Genomic DNA, 21,126 nt, shown 5'->3' with positions numbered 1-21,126 from the left:
CAGGTATGCCTCCGGATCATCCTCTGCCGTCAATTTCTGGAGGGCAATTGAAGGCGGTCGGGCCGGGTTGGTAGCGGGATCGGCCTCCCGAGCGGCCGGACGCTGCAGCAGCTCCCGTAGGAGAGCCCGTTCCTCGCGCTGGCTCGAGGCGATCCCGAGCAGAGCCTCGCTCTGCTGTCGCTGTAATGCTGTGGTGGTCTCCTGCATGTGAGCGAGACGTTGGAGGGCCTGACCCAGCGGGGTTTCTCCTTCCGACATCAGGTCCCTGTTCAGGTGCCACTTTGAGCCTCTCCGCTCACACAGGGTTCAAATAGGGACGGAAAGAGCAGGTTGGTGGAACACAGGCGTTTATTAACTCCAAAAATATGCGTGGGTCTCAAACGTTGCCCGGGTGGGAAACTTCACAGGTCCTTTGGCGACCTTCCAGGATCCAGCCTACTGCATAACAGACCAGAACCAGGTTACGACATGCTTTTCTTCCCGCACTGATTACCTGATTCCGATCAGCTGTCTGGCCTCCGGCCGAGCCACTCCCTTCACTCCAGCAGCCAGCGCCCAAACCACACCCCGCTGCCACATGGTCATATATCGAAATCAATCTTCTATTATAACTGCACAGTGACTGGAGAAAAGGTAAAATAAATATCGTCAGTAAAACAAACTTACATAAATTGGACAAACTAATGTTTGTGGTAGTGCGTCAGTAGATTCCCTTCTTCCATCTCTCTACATCCAGCATATTGTTTGTATACGTTTAAAAGCACTTTGAGGGGAAATTAAGGGATGTATGGATACAGCACTCAACACTCATGAAACCGAACTGTATATATTTAAATAATCCAAAATCCTTGATCGCAAACAATAACAAATCATTTAAACTTGTTTATTTTATTAACATCTCAGTCCCTCCTCTCTCCTAACTTTATCTTATGTTACCTAGATAGCATTCTTTCTTTTATTTATGCATATTTGACTAATCACTCCCTTTTAAATTGTATATTTTATTTTGTACTGTCCTAGTACACACTGGAATGATTTCCTACCTTATTGTTTATAACTATATTAAATAAAGGTGTGCATTGGAAATATGTACATAAATGGCGACCAAACCGTTTGAGACCCACCACTGAGATAACTTAGTCTAAAGTTAACTATCTAAACCAGGGGTCGGCAACCCCTGGCACCGTAACCAGTGGCACACTAGGAATAAGTGGAATAAATAAGTGGAATAAATAATTAAATTGTATTTTTGGATCCTGAATGAGACCGCCGCCAGAGCGTGTCTCCCCGTTACCTGCAGAAGGAAGCTGTGCACGCAACGCAGCCCCGCTCTCTTTAACATGCTACACAGGGGCGGACTGGCCATCTGTGTGTTCTGGAGAATCACAGAACGGAAAGGTCGTCATTATTATTATGCCGTTTAAACAATTATTAACGGCATCATGTAAGTTGTGCTGACAGGTGAAAGAGGTCCACAAACTGCTTCCCCGCCGCCCTGTTGACAATTCACGATAGTCGGCACACTGATCACAATTTCTTTTTAATGGCACTTCATATAAAAAAGGTTGCCGACCCCTGATCTAAACCCTCAGAGTCCTTTACCTCACTGAGCTGTAGTAATCAGCCTCTCAGTCTGACAGGCGAGAGTTCTCCCTCTCCTTGTTGTAGAAACAGCTTCTAATGTCCGTTAGCTCTGAGCTAGCACCAGATGCTAAGAAAACAAAAATCCTTGTAACTGGTGAGCTCTCTCTCTTTCTCGCTCGCTCGCACTCACTCAAAATGCACTAGTGCCAAATACACACACCCACCCACCCCCACCCCCACCCCCACCCACCCCCACCCCCACACCCACACCCACACACACACACACACACACACACACACACACACACACACACACAGAGAGGCTGTGCTCCTCCCTGGCGATAAGCGCTTGCATACAAAAGATTAAAACACATTTGAAAAGTGGGGGGGACATGTCCCCCCTGTCCTCAGTGGAAATTATGCTCATGGACAAGAAACACAGTAAAGTATATTCACATTTTGAAATCATACGAGATAATAAAGTGAAAGTACTAGCAGAAAACTGATTATATTTTAAGTGCATTAAAACCTCTTAAGCCCCATGGACCCGGTTCCGGGGCCAAAATCGCGTCATTTGCAGGAAACAACATCTAAGGAACCTTAATATTTAATAAACTATGAATATTTTATATACATATAACGGGAAAAAACTCATTTAACTGATCTTTTTCATTTTTTTTCAAAAAAAACACACAATGACACAGAATCTAACGGTGCCCACCTCAACACTGAAAGATACAAATTCGCAACGTTATCATCAAAAACGTATATCAAAACATGTGGCGCTAGTTAGCCTAAAACACTAACATAGCTTACCTTGGTTTTGTCTGGTCAAAAATGGTCTTCAATGGCATTAAAACGATAAAAACGATGATGTAGTTAATCCATAGGTTAATATCCAATGTGTCTGTGTCCCCTTTGAAATGTTCTGATAATCTATAAGCAATACAACTGCAATTCCGTTTTCAAATATCAGAGCAGGCCATTCCTATGCTCTGTAGCTAGATTGAATGCCCTAAAATGCCACTTTTTTTTTAACTTGAGTGTGTGATGGACGATTTCCCTTCGATTCTGTTGGCTCTAACGGTCAGAAAGAGATGTGATCTGTCAAAATCGAGCAAGGGGGGCCAAAGATAAGGAAAAGCCACCCAAATGGCCCAGAAGAGGTTTCTTTTGCTAAATCTGTCTAAAAAGGTAAAACATCACTTGTTTTGCATCAATCTTGATACAGGGTACTTAATATATGTTGTACTTTGGATTCCTAAAGCTTTTAGTCTACTAACCCATCATCCAAGGTTAGTTTTCCCTATAAGTACAAAATATTTTACTTTGAATTTTTTTTAAATTAATTTAACCCTATTAGAAGGGAAGATATGGTCATTTGTTCTGGGAATGCCATTTTCGAGTCTGAAACCTGAAAAACAGGCTTGGGGCTTAAGAGGGTTTTGGTTTCCATTTAAAAATTGTAATGACAATAACATGTTTGAAAAATATAAAATGTTCTGCCTTGTTTTCTTCCTGGACAGGCTTTACTGCTTTGATTGCATTGAAATCATGCAATAAAGATAAGATTTGTGGGTTGATGTTTTTCTATTGGTGACAAGCGCATGAGAAATTCCATCATGTTCTTAGTTATTTTGGTTAATCTGCTTCACACAATACAGAACATTTGTATTATTAAAAATTAGAAAAGATAAACCAAGTTATAAAAAACAAAAAACGGGCCCTACAGGTCTGAAAGAAAACCAATACATTGTACAAAAGGTGTGTGCTTCAGTTCCTTTGAATCTGAAAAGCTTGTTTGACCTATTGGTGGTGCTGTGACTTCAGATGTTTTGGCCTTTGCAAGAGACTACTTCTGCTGATAAAATCAAGGCATTAGATAATTTGTGGGCACCCTGTGGTAGCATCTAGTAAGAATCATTCACTGAACAGTACATGCAGGTATAATTGCATTTGGGTTTTATTAATAATATATTTGTGTGTCCACTGTGTGCATCTACAGTGCTAAAGCATGTGTCCATACTGCATATATTAGTATCTGGCTCTAATATCACTCAATGTACAACAAGGTTCGAGCCACATGATCTGAATCAGACATTTAACAGATAAGGTGGTAGTACAATGTTTTACACTAAATATAAGTACACAGAAAGTAAGTACAGTTGAATTGCAAAGCATTCACCATGTTCCTAGAAAGGCTTTTTTTAAAAAGGCACTGCGCTATTTACACAAAAGCAGCAAATACACTCAATTGCTGAAACAAGGATGTTGTTTTTCATGTTTTTATCCGCTCCATTGGTTCTGTCCATGAGGATGTCTTTATTGATCTGGAAGAAAACCAAAATAAATTATTATCATTGGGTCATTTCTGCTCGTGGTACTGTCTATTTTTGAATAAAACAATGTATGTTAATGCCAATTCATTTGTGTGTGAACATATTTACATTTGCCATTTAATAATTATGATATTTTAAGTAATGTATCATTAAACCAAGACATTACTGGAAAACAACATGCGGTATAATAATGCACAAAAAGTGTAAAAGCTTTATTTGGTGGATTTACTCATTGCTGAAACTGGCAAGCAGCACATTTTAAAAGCTTTTAGTATATATATGTGTATATGTATACAAGTGTTTTGTACTTGACATTACCTGCTGCCACATTTGAGTAAAGGCTCTCTTCTGGTTCATTACTGGCATCTGGTAGAAGGATTAAAATAATGTATCAAAGGACAATTCCTGTACTTTATTTAGACACTGCTGGCCACTGCAGTAGTATTTGTATTACTCCATGTTAAACACAGAGGAAATACTGTACCATTTCCAGCTTCTACAGGCCCTCCTATTGTTTCATAGAGACAACGATCACCTACAGAGAAGTGAAAATCAAGCCACATTTTAATCACAATTAAGACCAAAAGTTAAAATAAATCATATTATTAAACCGGACAATAGCTGACCGTGGAGGAGAGTAGAATATTGTGGCATGTTTTGAAATTCATCCTGGTTGACCATGTGGTCTGTAGCAGGGCCCTGGTTGGTGCTCTGAGATCTGGTGGGCCATACACATGAAGATAATGAAGTGGATTTATGAAAGGAACATATCACTGCTGTCATGTTCATAATGAAATAAAATAGAGTGTTGTACCAACCTGATACAGCATGAATCTGTAAAAAAAAAAGAAGTACTACGATATTATTTTGCATTGCAAAGGTGTTCTACTGTTAAAACAGTACGTGTGATTACATTAGAGTCAATCTGATATCAGAAGAAAATGATCTCACCTTTTGACTTTCTGTATAAATACAGGAACAGCAGCAGGAGAATAATCAGTACAACTCCACCAAGCAGCCCAACGATCAGAAGAATGGGAAATTGAGAGGCTTTTCCAGGCCCGGACGCTGCTACTATAAGTAATCTTTATTAATATTTATTTTATATTAAACGTTCCTGTTATAGATTAACTGTATAAAACATCTCTCTTAAACAAACAAAGTTTAATTCAGATGAAACTAAGCTTTCTTTATCTCAGACTGTAACACAGCTTACAAAAAAGGAAGGGTTTTTAAATCATACTTACATTTGACTGAGAACCAACTCTCTGGTGACGTCCTACCATCTGCTGAATCTCTCCGTTTACATTTATAAAAGCCTTCGTCTGACTTTGACACTGCAGAGATGGTCAGCTTCTTCCTGGTATCGTTCTGGATGAGTTTGTCATCTTTATAGAAATCCACATTATAAAGAACAGTTCCTGTCTTGAACTTGCAGCTAAGAGTGACAGAACGTCCCTCAGCCACAGGACGGACAGGACTCACCAGGATCATTTCATCATCTGAAAAGAAATCAAAGAATATAAAGGCTTTGACAGAGTCATCAGCTTTTGCAGATGTAATATGTTTATGCACAACTGGCCTAGTCTGGCAGAAGCTGAAATGTCAGGTAGATGCATGAGGACATTAAAACACAGAATATTATCTTTGATCTTTGAGAGAAGTAACCCTGGAAATCACTTCGCAAATTGTTCTTTTTTATGAAGTTTTACTAATTTGAAGAGACGTTTGGCTAATGCTTGTTGTCACCTTCACATTTCAAAACAACATAATACCTCAGAAACAAACATTTTAAATAATTAAAACTCACCATCTTTAGTGATGTTGACTGCATTACTGAACTGTCCTGTTTCAGACTCACACCAGAACACTCCAATAACCCAGCTGCTGGTTATTGTGCATGTGGATCCAGTCATTGTCCCCCAGGAAGAACAGCGATAAAGGAAGTCAGATTTCCTAAATGTCATCACTCTCCACTCAGTGGACTTTCCCTCACAGCTCAGTGACACAGACGTTTTGTTGAAGTGCTGCACACTGTCAGGACTCACTGTGAGAGACGCTGCTGAATTCAAATCTGAAACACACAAAGAGTGGACATTTAAACCGTGCAGACTGAAGAAGACAATGCATTGGTATGGCAAAACTGCCACTTAATTTATTTTAGAGAAAGGTTTTGAAAACTGAACTATGACCTGATGCTGGTGTAAAAGAAAAGTTCCCAAAATAAGTGACTTTGTTCCATTTTGCAATAATGGAACAGTCAAAACAAACCTCAAGACCAGGCAAACTTTGAGAAAGACATTTGCTGGCCTAATGGTGGTACAAACTACAGAAAGAAAGAAAAAGGAAGAACATACTGACCTCCAGACCAGACAAACTTAGGTTCACTCGGCCCACTGTAATACACTGGCTCTCCTCTTCCTGCTTTGCACACATATCCTGCTGTGTGTGTTTGTCCATCAATGATGAAGAGATGCTGTTCAGTCCCTTTCTCGCTGCCAGGTAGCAGCTCATAGTTGTAGGAGTTGTGTGACAGTTTGGGAACAGCCTTATACCAGTAGAAGCTCCAGCCAGCAGAAGGATGATCAACGCTGCAGTTCAGAGTTACTGAGGCTCCAGGACTCGGCCATGATGGAGACACAGTGAGGACAGCCTTAGGTCCGTCTGTTGGAAAACAACATTTCACAGAATGATAACATTATGATGTATAATTGGTGGGTTACATGCACTCCTTGGATCCTACATATTTTCTGCATACAGTATGTAAAAAAACAAATGTAAGTGTGAACTGTACTTACATATAATAACCAAAATACTATTTGTATAAACAGTAAAAAAAAGTTAACTGATAATAAATGACTTACTCTCAGAAACTGTCAATGTGAAAACAATCCATTTGTCACAGGTAATAAAGTATAACAAGGTTTGTTGGTGAAGTATTATCTTTATGTAAATGCTTTGATATAAGAAACTGATCCCTGTCTTCTTATTCTTATTTTAATACTCATTACTTTGTGTTAACGAAAAGCACAGGATTGTACAGTATACTTCACCTGCCTATACAGCGTCAGTGGAGCTGTTCAACCGTTAAAACATTACAATCATTTACAGATTATTTATTAGAACTTGTTCAAACTGCATGTTCACATCAACATGGCTCATAAATACATAAAAAATGTTTTTATTGAACTTGGTCATGGTGGTATTACTTTGATCACTTACCTGATACATTTAGATAGATTTTATTGCTTTTCTTTCTTGAGTCCTTCTGATCAAAAAAACATTGGTATGCACCACTGTAGTCTGGAGTTAGAGGGTGTAACTCATAGCTCTCATGTTTGTCGTAAGGAAGCCATTCTTGATCATTCCTGTAGATTGAGTAAAACCAGTCGCTGTCTTTGTCTCCTGTAAAGTCACACTTGAAGGTAACAGACTCTCCGGTAAAAAAAGTTGTCCAGTTTGGCTCAATGGTCAGTACAGCATCTAGAAACCATCACAAGATACAAAAAGTAAAATGTGTTTTCTTTTTGTCAAAAACAGTTTTATACATTGACCAAACGGAAGTTGTTTGGAGAGTTACTTCAGTAGATTCGTCTAGAATGAGTAAACAAAAAGTATGAAAATGGTATAATTACCTTGAGCTTGTCCACGGTAAAGTAAATACAGAACTGAAATAAGTATGAAACTAAATCAGACATTATCAAACTGACAGAAATATATATTAACCTCAGGCTTTTAAAAAGTGTTATCAATGGCAATTAAAACTGGAAAAGTACTCACAGAAAAAACCCCGTAGACAGAGCAAAGTGTGTCCCATCTTCACATCCAACACTGAGAATCTGCTTCTGAGAGATTCTTCTACTTTGTGCAAATAGAAAGACTGAAACTGCAGCATATGAAGAGCAATCAGGAACTAGAGAGAAACAAATGCAATGTAATCTTAGAAACGGAAGTTGTTTTTTTAACTTCTTTACACGGTCAGGGCTTCCTTCCATTTTACACAAAGCTCACACAACTGAGCAGCTTTTAACACAGCACATTGTTTGCACCTTGGTTTAGGTATCCTCTAATGATGAACAGAGATAAGGTGTTAACATATCCTTGATGCTTCTCTAAAGGCTGCTGCATAAAGTCTTTCTAGAAAAAATAAAGTGCATACAGTTTTAAGAAGGAGACACAATTGCAGGCGTCATTCTCACTTTATAATCCATGGGCCTTCTCACCAATATTTCATATGAAAATGTGTGTAACAGCTTTAACCAAATAGTTGAAATGCGGTGATGGAGTGTCACGGAGGAGTTCAAGTTTAAGTTTAGAAGCAACCTCACCCACAGGAAGTCTCTCATAGTCTCTTTACCAGAAGTGAATGTGAAGAGAGACAAAGTCCAGCCCCCTCCTCGAGATAGACTCTATCTACTTTAAGGGAGCTACATTTCACATCTATATCATTAGTAATACATCAATCATTTGAATACAGAAAATATGTTTTTTCTAGGTGCAACATTTGATCCACAGTCGAACAAAGATTAAGTTAATTCCATAAAAATGGTCGAAATAAATAATACCACGACACTTCAGTAGCTGTGTAGTTTTAAATGTGGTGGGTAGTCAGAATTGAAAGCTTCCACTTCCATGCATTGTGTAGAGTAGGTAAAGTATCAGATAAAGTAGTTTGACACCACCTTGCGGTCATATATCGAAATCAATCTTCTATTATAACTGCACAGTGACTGGAGAAAAAGTTAAATAAATATCTTTAGTAAAACATACTTACACAAATTGGACAAAGTAATGTTTGCGGTAGTGCGTCAGTAGATTCCCTTCTTCCATCTCTCTACATCAGGGGTGCCCACACTTTTTTGGCCGGTGAGCTACTTTTGAAATGACCAGCTCACGGAGGTCTACCAACCAAAAATAAAATCCCAAATGGCAAGGGGCTGAATAAAACGTTTTATTTATACTTGGGATAACTACAACAACTCTATTTGGGTTCTTGAACAGAAACAAATACATGAATACATAAAACAAAAAGGCATGTTAACCTCTCTCTCTCTCTCTATTTCTCTATCTCTCTCTCTATTTCTCTCTCTCCTTTCTCTCTCTCTCTCTATTTCTCTATCTCTCTCTCTCTATTTCTCTCTCTCTCTCCCTCTCTCTGTCTCTCTCCTTCTCTTGCTGACTGTCCCTTCATTTCCCTGTTAAGAAACACATAAAAACAAGCAGGGTAAGAAACCTCTCTCCATGGTCCTGATATAATGCTGCAAAACACAATTCAATATATTTAGGTGGGTACCTACCATATTCTGATGACTTGCACTGAATGGAGTCCGTCAATGTTGCATAATCAGGACAGTAACTGCTGATGGCTAGTCTCAGACAGGCCTCCAAATGTTTATCAGTTAATTGGGAACGGTATTTCGACTTCACTATCTTCATTTGGGAGAAGGCTGACTCGCATAAATAAGTTGAGCCGAAGAGTGAGGTCAGTGAGGTGGCACATTTTCTGACGTTTGGATACTTTTCAACCCTGAATAAGTTCCAAAACTGTCCGGCATGGGCACGCGCCTTTAACTGAATGTCGGCCTGCAGCGACAACATCTCATCCTCCAGCGCAGACGGGTTCAGATGAAACACTGCTCCGATGTTTTGGGCCAGCGAATCAATATCATGGTCTTCACTAAACGGATAGCACATGAATGTGGCGATTGGCTCGAGCAAAGCGAAGTCTCGGAAGCGTTTCTCGAAGTCAGATGTAATGTTATTGACTTGCTCTGTGTAGCGCACACTGTCAAGGAGCGCGCTGTCCTTCCCTTGCTTCTCCAGCTCAGAGGCGATGTTTTTGAAGTTGGCCAAATCTTTGCGCTGCAGCTTTGAACACAGCAGATGCAGTCTTCGTTTGAAGGCATTAACTGAGCTGATCATGTCAACCACAGTTCTGTCTTTCCCTTGTAGCTCCAAGTTCAGCTCATTTAACATGTGTGTAATGTCTGTTAAAAACGCCAGATCTAACAGCCACTCCTCGTCATCTAGACGTGCGTACTCCGCGAGCTTGGTGCCATGGAGAAATTCCTTTATCTCCGGTAGAAGCACTCGAAATCTCTGGAGAAAATTGCCCCTGCTCAGCCATCTTACGTCGGTGTGTAGTAAGAGGTCAGTGTGAACACAGTCGGCATCCTCCAGATATGCACGAAACAGCCGTCTTTGAAGAGGTCTTGCCCGAATAGAACAGGCCACTTTAAGTGACACATCCATGACCTCTTTGCACATAGTGCGTGCTGGTGTATGATGCAGTGATAATTCAGAAAGTCAGGGAATGTGTCATCCTCTCTGCATTTTGTGATGAAACCATTACAACGGCCCACCATCGCAGGCGCACCATCCGTTGTGATGGAACTCAACTTAGACATGGGGAGTTTAGTGTTGTCAACAAAGTTTTTAAATGTCCGAAAAATGTCCTCGCCCCGAGTGTGTTCCTTCATTGGCAGAATTGTCAGCAATTCTTCTTTCGCCGTCATGTCTGTGAACACCATCCGGATAAAAACGCACAATTGCGCTGTATCGCTCACGTCAGTGGACTCGTCTAGTTGGAGTGAGAAACACTCGCAGTCTTCTATGTCCTTCCTGAGTTGCTGGGTCAAATCCTTAGCCATGACTTCACAGCGACGTGTGACTGTGCTCCGTGATAATTGGACGGCCTTGATAGCGTTTACTATTTCTGTTTTTTTTGTGTAATCCCGAAACAAGGCGTCTGCTGCTTCTACGAAGGCTTCTTTCACCATCTCTCCATCTTGAAAGGATTTTTTGTGTTTGATTATAGCGTGACTCACTCGTAGAGATGCTTCAGTGGCTGCCTTTGCGGTGGATGTCGGCTTTAAGAAAAGTGACTGCTGTCCAGCTAATTGTGATTTAAGTTCCCTCACCTTTCTCTTTCTTAACTCGCTACTCGGAGGGAAGTTGCTGTCATATGCCTTGTGAACACTCCGATAATGCCTCTCCACGTTAGCTTTCTTTGGCAGAGCGACACTTGCTTTACAAATAAGGCAAATAACCTTTGAATGTGACATCACAAAAAAACATTCTTCCTCCCATTCTGGATGGAAGTGGTATGTTTTTAGCTTTTTCCTCGGTCCCGCACTCATTTTGTTGTTTTTATCTTGTTTATCTCTTTAACTTAAATTGGAGTTTTCCCGGCACTTGACTGATTTTGTATCGCTTTGCAGTCTGGGTTAACAGACTGGAAAGTGATAGGTTGCTTTTTCTGTCAATCAAGTAAACTCCTGAATTAAGTGGCAGGGAGGCCAAGGGAGGAGGGATCAAAACCTGTTTTGTCTATTTTAACGGAGCTGGATTTGTGTTTTTATGAATGACTCGCGATCTACCAGCATTGCCCCTGCGGTCGACTGGTCGACCGCGGTCGACTTACTGGGCACCTCTGAGTTAGATGGTTCATCGAGACAACTGCAGAATGATTTAACCTCTTTTAATTCTTTACCTGACCTTTATTGCAATTGTAATTCTGATAATTGATCATTTATCTTCTAAAAACAGAAGACAAAAGTCAGGTTGTGTTGGTAAAATAGCCATCCTGTAAACCTCTAATATTAGATGTTTCTTCTGCTTCATCACTAGTAACAAGGCCGATGATTCAAAGTGACATCTTTTTGGTCACATCTCAGCTCTTGCACCTCTAAATTATTCCTGTCACCTAAAAGCATGACTGTACTGGATCACCAAAACAAAAGGGAGGATGATGAAACAAAACAAACACCTTGTGTAAAGAAAAATCTAGAAACAATTAAAGTCAAGTTTATTGATGCAAAACAAAGCTTACTTTTTTAAATAAACATAGATTAAAGCCTTACGATGCATTTATTTCACATTTTCCGCGATTACATGAACTGTACAAAATACTGGCTGATAAATGGAGAGCAAAGCTGCAGATAAGGTTTAATAAACAAAGGTTTCGTTTTGGTTTGTTGTTTCCATTCGTCTTGTCCTTACAGAAGAGACATTGTTTGGTCTGAAAGAAAACCAAAGAAGAAAAATGGTTTAATCCTTTAAAGAATTGACATATTACTCCCATTTACAATATATTTAACAATATATGAAATATATAAAGTGATTAATCCAAATACTTACATGATGTTACGCTGCAATTTTACCAAGAGCTGTTCCTGGTTTGAGTTCAGAATAAACACTTTCATCCGCTGGTGCAGGAATTGACTTCCCTATGAATTAAGAGATTATTATTATTTATTTTTTTACAGTATTCCCCCCCAGTTAAAAATGAAAATGTACTGGTATACATTTTCCTCCCAAGAGGGTAAAGTGATAGTTTGAGAGAAGGAATTGCTCATGATGATTCACAACAGTTATACATGTATGGAAACAGATGAATGAAATGTAATATGCCCTGATGTTTTTTTCATGAATGCATAGAACTGACACAAAATAAACTTAACAAACATTGACAAAGTTTTGTGTAGGGTTTGAACATTGCTGACTTTGGCGACACCTTGTGGCACATTTAAAAATGACACCCTAGCAGGCACAATAACAAAAACTTAAAGCAGGTAGTATTTCTTCATACCTGCAGCTGACGTCATCTTCACATGTGAGTAAACACAATCCTCCGGTTCATTTTTCTTCCCTGTTAGACGGATCAGGAGAAAGCATGAAAAGACAAAACTTATTGCATGTTTTTGTTACAATATTGTGACGATCCCTGCTTGGAGGTCTCCTGTGGTGCGTATGGCCCTTTAAAGATCCTCCTCTGCTTGTGCCCACACTGATTGAGGACACCTGACGCGCTGATTGAGGACACCTGACAGCTCGCACCGGAGGATTAAAAGGCCTGAGCCAGAGCCTCGAGGTCGCTCCCCGCCAGAGGACTGGACCTCGGAGAGCAGCGGCGCTCATTCTTATTTTTGCCTTGCCTTGTGTTTGTTTTTTGGCATATTACGTTTTGCCAAATAAATACCTTTTTATATAAATATTATTGTCCTTCCCACGCTTTTTGTTATGGCCAAGAGCCAGGCCATGACAGATGGGGGCTCGTCCACTTCTTTTATATGTGATACAGCAACGGATAGGTAAGATTTGTGTTGGGAGTTGGTGCGCGTGTATAAAGTTTGTTGGGAGCGCGTGTGCAGGGCGGCCGGTTTCTTTGTTCGGCTCATTGTGGGAAGGACATTAGATTTCAGATCGTTGTTTGGGTACTGATTAGATTACTTTGTGAGGCTTTGATTTGTTTTGCATTATATTTCAGGACAGGGTTTGCCAGTTGTTCTTAGCCGTGATCAGCTGTTTGCTTTGTTTTTCGTTTCTCTCTTGTTGACACGGGTGCGTTTTATGTGGAGCAGTGCAGAGTGGTGCGGAGTTTTCCCTGGCAGGTTAAGCGGCGGTTCCCTTGGGATTGTTGAGCGGGGTGTGTAGTGTTGCGGAGAAAGTGGTTGAAGCTTCGGCTTGGGAGCATGGCCGTGGTCTCAGTAGTGTTGCTAGCCTGCTCGTCGCTTTGCTGGGCCAGCGGTCTCCAGTGCATAAATACCCACCACAAGTAACTGCATGAAGACTAGGGAGGAGATCACTCAGTGGGATGGTAATAGTTAGTGGGGAAACTCCAATCAATAAGTTAGTGTTGTTCCACTTTGGACGCATAGCAAACGTTTGGGTGTCGGTCCGGTTTTTTTTGGTGGTTTTTTTCTTCTCTCGGCGTAAAAGGTTCGGTGTTGTATTCCGGTGAGGGCCCGATCTAAATTAATATGGCTGACGTAGAGGCATTTATTGAAGCTCCGTCGCAGGAGTCTCTTGGCACTTTTTCAAGAGAGCAGCTGCTCTTGATTGCTGAGCATTTCTCGGTGACTATTGTCGGTGATAGGAGGATGAAGGAGAACATCAAAGACTCTATAGTGTCGACATTGAGTGAGACAGGAGTGTTTGCTGCAAAGGAAGAGGGGGTTTTGTTAAAACCTCTTTTTCAGGCTAGTGCACTTTCTTTTGAGCAGCAGAAAGAATTGTTGTTGTTGCAGCTGGAACATGACAGAGTAAAGTATGCGTTGGGAATTGAAAAGGAAATCACAGTGGAGCGGATACGGCAAGAATCTGAGAAAGCCAAGATAGAGTTGGAGACACATCGTCTGTCTATTCTCAGAGATGGTGAGGGGCTGGGTGAACAGTTGCCAAGGTCTCATCGTTTTGACATTAATAACCTGCGCTTGCTGCCGCACTTTAATGAAAGTGATCCTGACACGTTTTTTTTGTTGTTTGAACGTGTAGCTAGGGCTAGAGATTGGCCTGATGCAGACTGCGCACTGATGCTTCAGTGTGTTCTCACAGGAAACGCACAGTCTGCATATTCCTCCCTATGTTTTGAGGATAGCTCTAGCTATAGTAAGATAAAATCGGCGGTACTTAGGGCATATGAACTGGTGCCAGAGGCCTATCGACAGCGTTTTAGGTCCTTTGAGCAGAAACAAGGTCAAACCTATGTGGAGATGGCGAGGGATTTGTCGGTTCATTTTAAACGTTGGTTAACTGCTCTTGAAATCGCTTCTTTTGACGATTTGTGTGAACTCATGATTTTGGAACAGTTCAAAAATATTCTTCCTGACAGGATTGCTACTCACATAACAGAACACAAGGTAACTTCCGCGGCTGGAGCTGCGGTGGCAGCTGATGAGTTTGTGTTGCTTCATAAGAGCAGGTTCGTAGGGCGCTCTGGGGCACCAACTGTTTGAAGGAAATAGGAAGGATGTTGGGATGGAACCAGGGAAATCGAGTTTGATCAAATCTAATGTGGTTAATAACGATGATTGCCACAACTGTTGTGAAAGAGGCCATTGGAAGGAAGAATGTCCTGCGCTTAGAGCAAAATCTGAGGGAGGAAGATGTTTTGTTGGGCCTGTTGCGTTGGCTGCTCCTGTGAAAAGCTGCTGTGGTGCCGATGTGCTTAAATCCCACTTATGTGGATCTGAGGTTTTGGCATCTTATACTCCATTTATACGAGACAGCTTGGTGTCATTGTTAGGTATTAATGTCAGAGTTCCAATCAAAATCTTGCGGGACACAGGGGCTTTTGACTCCTATAATGTTGACTCTGTTTTGCCGTTGTCGGATGAAAGTGACACAGGTGACACAGTTCTGAGTCGGGGAATGGGATTAAAAGTTCTTCCTATGCCTGTTCATAGGGTTTATATTGACTGTGACCTTGTTAAAGGTGAAATAGCTGTTGGTGTACGTCCAGCTTTGCCAATCGAGGGGATACATTTTATTCTGGGCAACGGTTTGGCAGGTAGCAGGGTTTGGGCTGATGTTCTTCCGGCATTTTTAGTGAATGGTGGGCTGATTGAGTCTGGGTTTGAGGAGAGCTCTACAGTGGTGCCAGAGGTCACGTCCTCCTGCGTGATCTCGCGGGCTATGGCCAAAACTATGTTGCGTAAAAACCAGAAGGCCAAGCATTGCTCCACTGGTCAAAGTGGTCGTGGTGGTGGTGGCGGCGGCTTTGATGGTGGTCGTGGCGGCAGCGGCAGCAGGGGTTGAGGACGTGGCAAGGAAATGTTCTCTTATCGGTGTGGAGATCAAGGACATATGACTAGGGACTGTGACCAAACGGAGGATGTGTGCTACAACTGCAACAAACCAGGCCACATGGCTCGTGACTGTGGGCGTGCCAACGACCGGAGGTGCTACTCCTGCGGTGGGCTTGGTCACATCCAGAGATGTTGTGATAAGGTGGTATATTACAATTAGGGTTCGCTAAGAGAGGGTGTTATATATTTGTTGTGTTCTTTGACTTTTTGTTTTTGTTTGGGATAGGGTTAATTCGTTATGCCGGTGGTCCTGGGGACACCAACTTTAAGGGGGGGGGGTGTGACGACCCCTGCTTGGAGGTCTCCTGTGGTGCGTATGGCCCTTTAATGATCCTCCTCTGCTTGTGCCCACACTGATTGAGGACACCTGACAGCTCGCACCGGAGGATTAAAAGGCCTGAGCCAGAGCCTCGAGGTCGCTCCCCGCCAGAGGACTGGACCTCGGAGAGCAGCAGCGCTTATTCTTATTTTTGCCTTGCCTTATGTTTGTTTTTTGGCCACATTACGTTTTGCCAAATAAATACCTTTTTATATACATATTCTTGTCCTTCCCACACTTTTTGTTATGGCCAAGAGCCAGGCCATGACAACATAAATTCAAACACTCACCCTTCTTAGAAATGTTTTTGAGCGCGACCACAGAATATGTCACATCCATGGATTCATCTGAAATATACAATGTATTTTATATTTAAAAGAGTGAACCTTGAATTGTCATATTCCAGTATTTATATTGACTATACTGTACCATATGCAGGTTCTTCAGGGCCTTTGATTGTTTCATAGAGACAGGCATTATTTGAAGACAAATCTATATCAAACCAAATTCATATTGAAATCCCTCTATAATAGATGAACTCCTACATTTGTAAAAACAACCAATGAGAAATGGAAATGCTACTCGGTTAATAACGTTAACAATACATTCAAAACGTATTAAGGATTCAGGCTGACCCTGAAGAACGGAAGCATTTTCTCTTTGGTTAGTTTCGTCCTGGTTGATCATGTGGTCTGTAGCAGGGATATGATTGGTCCTCTGAGATCTGGTGTGCAAAACACATTTAGTAAATTAAGAGGATTTATAAAGGAACATATCACTGCTGTCATGTTCATAACAAATTAAAATGGAGTGTTGTACCAACCTGATAGAGAATGGATCTGTTAAAAAAAGAAAACATTTGCTGCTATGTTATTATGTTTTGCAAAGTGTTCTACTGTTAAAACAGTACGTGTGATTACATTAGAGTCAATCTGATATCAGAAGAAAATGACCTCACCTTTTGACTTTCTGTATAAATACAGGAACAGCAGCAGGAGAATAATCAGTACAACTCCACCAAGCAGCCCAACGATCAGAAGAATGGGAAATTGAGAGGCTTTTCCAGGTCCGGACGCTGCTACTATAAGTAATCTTTATTAATATTTATTTTATATTAAACGTTCCTGTTATAGATTAACTGTATAAAACATCTATCTTAAACAAACACAGTTTAATTCAGATGAAACTAAGCTTTCTTTATCTCAGACTGTAACACAGCTTACAAAAAAGGAAGGGTTTTTAAATCATACTTACATTTGACTGGGAACCAACTCTCTGGTGACGTCCTACCATCTGCTGGATCTCTCTGTTTACATTTATAAAAGCCTTCGTCTGACTTTGACACTGCAGAGATGGTCAGCTCCTTCCTGGTATTGTTCTGGATGAGTTTGTCATCTTTATAGAAATCCACATTATAAAGAACAGTTCCTGTCTTGAACTTGCAGCTAAGAGTGACAGAACGTCCCTCAGCCACAGGACGGACAGGACTCACCAGGATCATTTCATCATCTGAAAAGAAATCAAAGAATATAAAGGCTTTGACAGAGTCATCAGCTTTTGCAGATTTAATATGTTTATGCACAACTGGCCTAGTCTGGCAGAAGCTGAAATGTCAGGTAGATGCATGAGGACATTAAAACACAGAATATTATCTTTGATCTTTGAGAGAAGTAACCCTGGAAACCACTTCGCAAATTGTTCTTTTTTATGAAGTTTTACTAATTTGAAGAGACGTTTGGCTAATGCTTGTTGTCACCTTCACATTTCAAAACAACATAATACTTCAGAAACAAACATTTTAAATAATTAAAACTCACCATCTGTAGTGATGTTGACTGCATTACTGAACTGTCCTGTTTCAGACTCACACCAGAACACTCCACTAACCCAGCTGCTGGTTATTGTGCATGTGGATCCAGTCATTGTCCCCCAGGAAGAACAGGGATAAAGGTATGATTTCGTAAACCTCTTCACTCTCCACTCAGTGGAGTTTCCCTCACAGCTCAGTGACACAGACGTTTCGGGGAAGTGCTGCACACTGTCAGGACTCACTGTGAGAGACGCTGCTGAATTCAAATCTGAAACACACAAAGAGTGGACATTTAAACCATGCAGACTGAAGAAGACAATGCATTGGTATGGAAAAACTACCACTTAATTTACCCTGAAAAAACAAACGGGAACAAACTAAAGTAGGAGGAAAACTAAAGTGAAAGTACCAGTGCCTCAATCTCACACTACAAATGTGTTTAATTATATGTATTGTTTATGCCTTAAACTATTTAACAAATGCAGTCAAGTCCAGAAGATGAATCAGTCAATCATCATTCTGTTTTAGAGAAAGGTTTTGAAAACTGAACTATGACCTGATGCTGGTGTAAAAGAGAAGTTCCCAAAATAAGTGACTTTGTTCCATTTTGCAATAATGGAAAAGTCAAAACAAACCTCAAGACCAGGCAAACTTTGAGAAAGACATTTGTTGGCCTAATGGTGGTACAAACTACAGAAAGAAAGAACATACTGACCTCCAGACCAGACAAACTTAGGTTCACTCTGCCAACTGTAATACACTCGATCTCCTCTTCCTGCTTTACACACATATCCTGCTGTGTGTGTTTGTCCATCAATGATGAAGAGATGCTGTTCAGTCCCTTTCTCGCTGCCAGGTAGCAGCTCATAGCTGTAGGAGTTGTAGGAGCCGTAGGAGTGGTCTGACAGTTTGGGAACAGCCTTATACCAGTAGAAGCTCCAGCCAGCAGAAGGATGATCAACGCTGCAGTTCAGAGTTACTGAGGCTCCAGGACTCGGCCATGATGGAGACACAGTGAGGACAGCCTTAGGTCTGTCTGTTGGAAAAAAACATTTCACAGAATGATAACATTATGATGTATAATTGGGTTACATGCACTCCTTGGATCCTACATAGTTTCTGCAAACAGTATGTGAAAAATGTCAGTGGAGCTGTTTAACCGTTACAATAATTTACAGATTATATATTAGAACTTGTCCAAACTGCGTGTTCACATCAACATGGCTCATAAATAAATAAAAAATGTTTTTATTGAACTTGGTAATGGTGGTATTACTTTGATCACTTACCTGATACATTTACATAGATTTTATTGCTTTCCTTTACAAGAAACAAAAAGTAAAATGTGTTTTCTTTTTGTCAAAAACAGTTTTATACATTGACCAAACGGAAGTTGTTTGGAGAATTACTTCAGTAGATTTGTCTAGAATGAGTAAACAAAAAGTATGAAAATGGTATAATTACCTTGAGCTTGTCCACGGTAAAGTAAATACAGAACTGAAATAAGTATGAAACTAAATCAGACGTTATCAAACTGACAGAAATATATATTAACCTCAGGCTTTTAAAAAGTTTTATCAATGGCAATTAAAACAGGAAAAGTACTCACAGAAAAAAACCCGTAGACAGAGCAAAGTGTGTCCCATCTTCACATCCAACACTGAGAATCTGCTTCTGAGAAATTCTTCTACTTTGTGCAAATAGAAAGATTGAAACTGCAGCATATGAAGAGAAATCAGGAACTACAGAGAAACAAATGCAATGTAATATTAGAAACGGAAGTTGTTTTTTTACTTCTTTACACGGTCAGGGCTTCCTTCCCTTTTACACAAAGCTCACACAACTGAGCAGCTTTTAACACAGCACATTGTTTGCACCTTGGTTTAGGTCTCCTCTAATGATGAACAGAGATAAGGTGTTAACATATCCTTGATGCTTCTCTAAAGGCTGCTGCATAAAGTCTTTCTAGAAAAAATAAAGTGCATACAGTTTTAAGAAGGAGATACAATTGCAGGCGTCATTCTCACTTTATAATCCATGGGCCTTCTCACCAATATTTCATATGAAAATGTGTGTAACAGCTTTAACCAAATAGTTGAAATGCGGTGATGGAGTGTTATGGAGGAGTTCGAGTTTATAACAATCTCACCCACAGGAAGTCTCTCATAGTCTCTTTACCAGAAGTGAATGTGAAGAGAGACAAAGTCCATCCCCCTCCTCGAGATAGACTCTACTTTAAGGGAGCAACATTTAATATCTATATCATTCGTAATAAAGCAATCATTTGAATACAGAAAATATGTTTTTTCTAGGTGCAACATTTGATCCACAGTCGAACAAAGATTAAGTTAATTCCATAAAAATGGTCGAAATAAATAATATCACGACACTTCAGTAGCTGTGTAGTTTTAAATGTGGTGGGTAGTCAACATTGAAAGCTTCCACTTCCATGCATCAGTGCTAAGCTAAGGAAGTGAACCGTAAGCAGTCAATTGTTTAGTTATTAGTTAGGAGTTACATGACATCAGACTCTGGTGCCAGACTTCAGAAGGACTATTTGTGTAGAGTAGGTAAAGTATCCGATAAAGTAGTTTGACACCACCTTGTGGTCTGTGAGCCTCTCCGCTCACACAGGGTTCAAATAGGGACTGAAAGAGCAGGTTGGTGGAACACAGGCGTTTATTAACTCCAAAAATATGCGCGGGTCTCAAACGTTGCCCGGGTGGGAAACTTCACAGGTCCTTTGGCGACCTTCCAGGATCCCGCCTACTGCATAACAGACCAGAACCAGGTTACGACATGCTTTTCTTCCCGCACTGATTACCTGATTCCGATCAGCTGTCTGGTCTCCGGCCGAGCCACTCCCTTCTCTCCAGCAGCCAGCGCCCAAACCACACCCCGCTGCCACATACCCCCACCGCCCGACTCAGGCCGGGATCCCGCCGGCCGCAAGCTGCCTCTCCCCCCCCCCTCCGCCGAGCGAGAGAGGAAATCAGCCACGACCATCCGGTTACCCGGCCTGTGGATCACCTTGAAGTTGAAAGGCTGTAACGCCAGATACCACCAAGTGATCCGAGCGTTGGCATCCTTCATGCGGTGGAGCCACTGGAGCGGGGCATGGTCCGACCAGAGGGTGAAAGGGCGCCCCAGGAGGTAGTACCGCAGGGCACCGACCGCCCACCGTATGGCGAGGCACTCCTTTTCCACCGTACTGTAGTTCACCTCCCTCTGGGCGAGCTTACGGCTAATGTACAGTACGGGGCGGTCGACCCCCTCTACGTGCTGGGACAAAACGGCCCCCACCCCACTGTTCGAGGCGTCGGTCTGCAACACAAAAGGGAGAGAGAAGTCAGGAGAATACAGAAGCGGCTTACCACAGAGGGCTTTTTTAACCCTCTCAAACGCCAGCTGACACCGCTCCGTCCACTGGACCGGATCTGAAGCACCCTTTCGGATCAGGTCGGTCAGGGGCTGGTCAGCTCCGAA

At 41.3% G+C, this 21,126-nt stretch overlaps 2 protein-coding genes and 1 long non-coding RNA gene across 5 annotated transcripts in view; all 3 read right to left on the bottom strand.

Moving 5' to 3' along the window:
• The window catches only part of LOC307033073 (uncharacterized protein), a gene marked incomplete at its 3' end in the record, with an annotated part of 36,394 nt that extends 28,045 nt beyond the window's left edge, over positions 1-8,349 (bottom strand). The window contains exons 1-3 of the mRNA XM_079671342.1: positions 7,704-8,349; positions 7,559-7,591; positions 7,146-7,406 (exon numbers count right to left, since the gene is read on the bottom strand). Coding sequence (XP_079527468.1) covers positions 7,146-7,406; positions 7,559-7,591; positions 7,704-7,818 — 409 coding nt within the window. The 5' untranslated portion in view covers positions 7,819-8,349. The remainder of the gene's footprint in view (positions 1-7,145; positions 7,407-7,558; positions 7,592-7,703) is intronic.
• On the bottom strand, positions 3,535-4,290 carry LOC307030920. The gene is made up of 2 exons (XR_013805822.1): positions 4,242-4,290; positions 3,535-3,914 (listed from the first exon to the last, which is right to left on the bottom strand). It is a non-coding gene; the product is annotated as an uncharacterized lncRNA (long non-coding RNA).
• A 3,364-nt stretch (positions 8,350-11,713) lies between the features above and the next one.
• LOC307031816 (low affinity immunoglobulin gamma Fc region receptor II-like) lies at positions 11,714-18,894 on the bottom strand. Of its 3 annotated transcripts, XM_079669250.1 has the most exons (11): positions 18,356-18,893; positions 17,648-17,908; positions 17,085-17,339; positions 16,789-16,908; positions 16,654-16,669; positions 16,466-16,554; positions 16,260-16,322; positions 16,121-16,177; positions 12,514-12,573; positions 12,063-12,151; positions 11,714-11,943 (listed from the first exon to the last, which is right to left on the bottom strand). In XM_079669250.1, the coding sequence occupies exons 2-10, from the start codon at positions 17,751-17,753 to the stop codon at positions 12,069-12,071; spliced, it is 849 nt and encodes a 282-aa protein (XP_079525376.1). In that variant the 5' UTR covers positions 17,754-17,908; positions 18,356-18,893; the 3' UTR covers positions 11,714-11,943; positions 12,063-12,068. The 3 variants fall into 3 exon arrangements, with proteins under 3 accessions (XP_079525376.1, XP_079525377.1, XP_079525378.1); XM_079669251.1 differs by lacking the exon at positions 16,260-16,322 and having other exon boundaries at positions 16,789-16,911; positions 18,356-18,890; XM_079669252.1 differs by lacking the exons at positions 16,121-16,177; positions 16,260-16,322 and having other exon boundaries at positions 16,789-16,911; positions 18,356-18,894.
• Between the last annotated feature and the right edge of the window lie 2,232 nt (positions 18,895-21,126).

This window comes from Notothenia rossii (genome assembly GCF_949606895.1).
Source record: "Notothenia rossii genome assembly, chromosome: 3".
NCBI lineage: Eukaryota > Metazoa > Chordata > Actinopteri > Perciformes > Nototheniidae > Notothenia > Notothenia rossii.
This window is presented reverse-complemented; position numbering and strand designations above follow the sequence as displayed.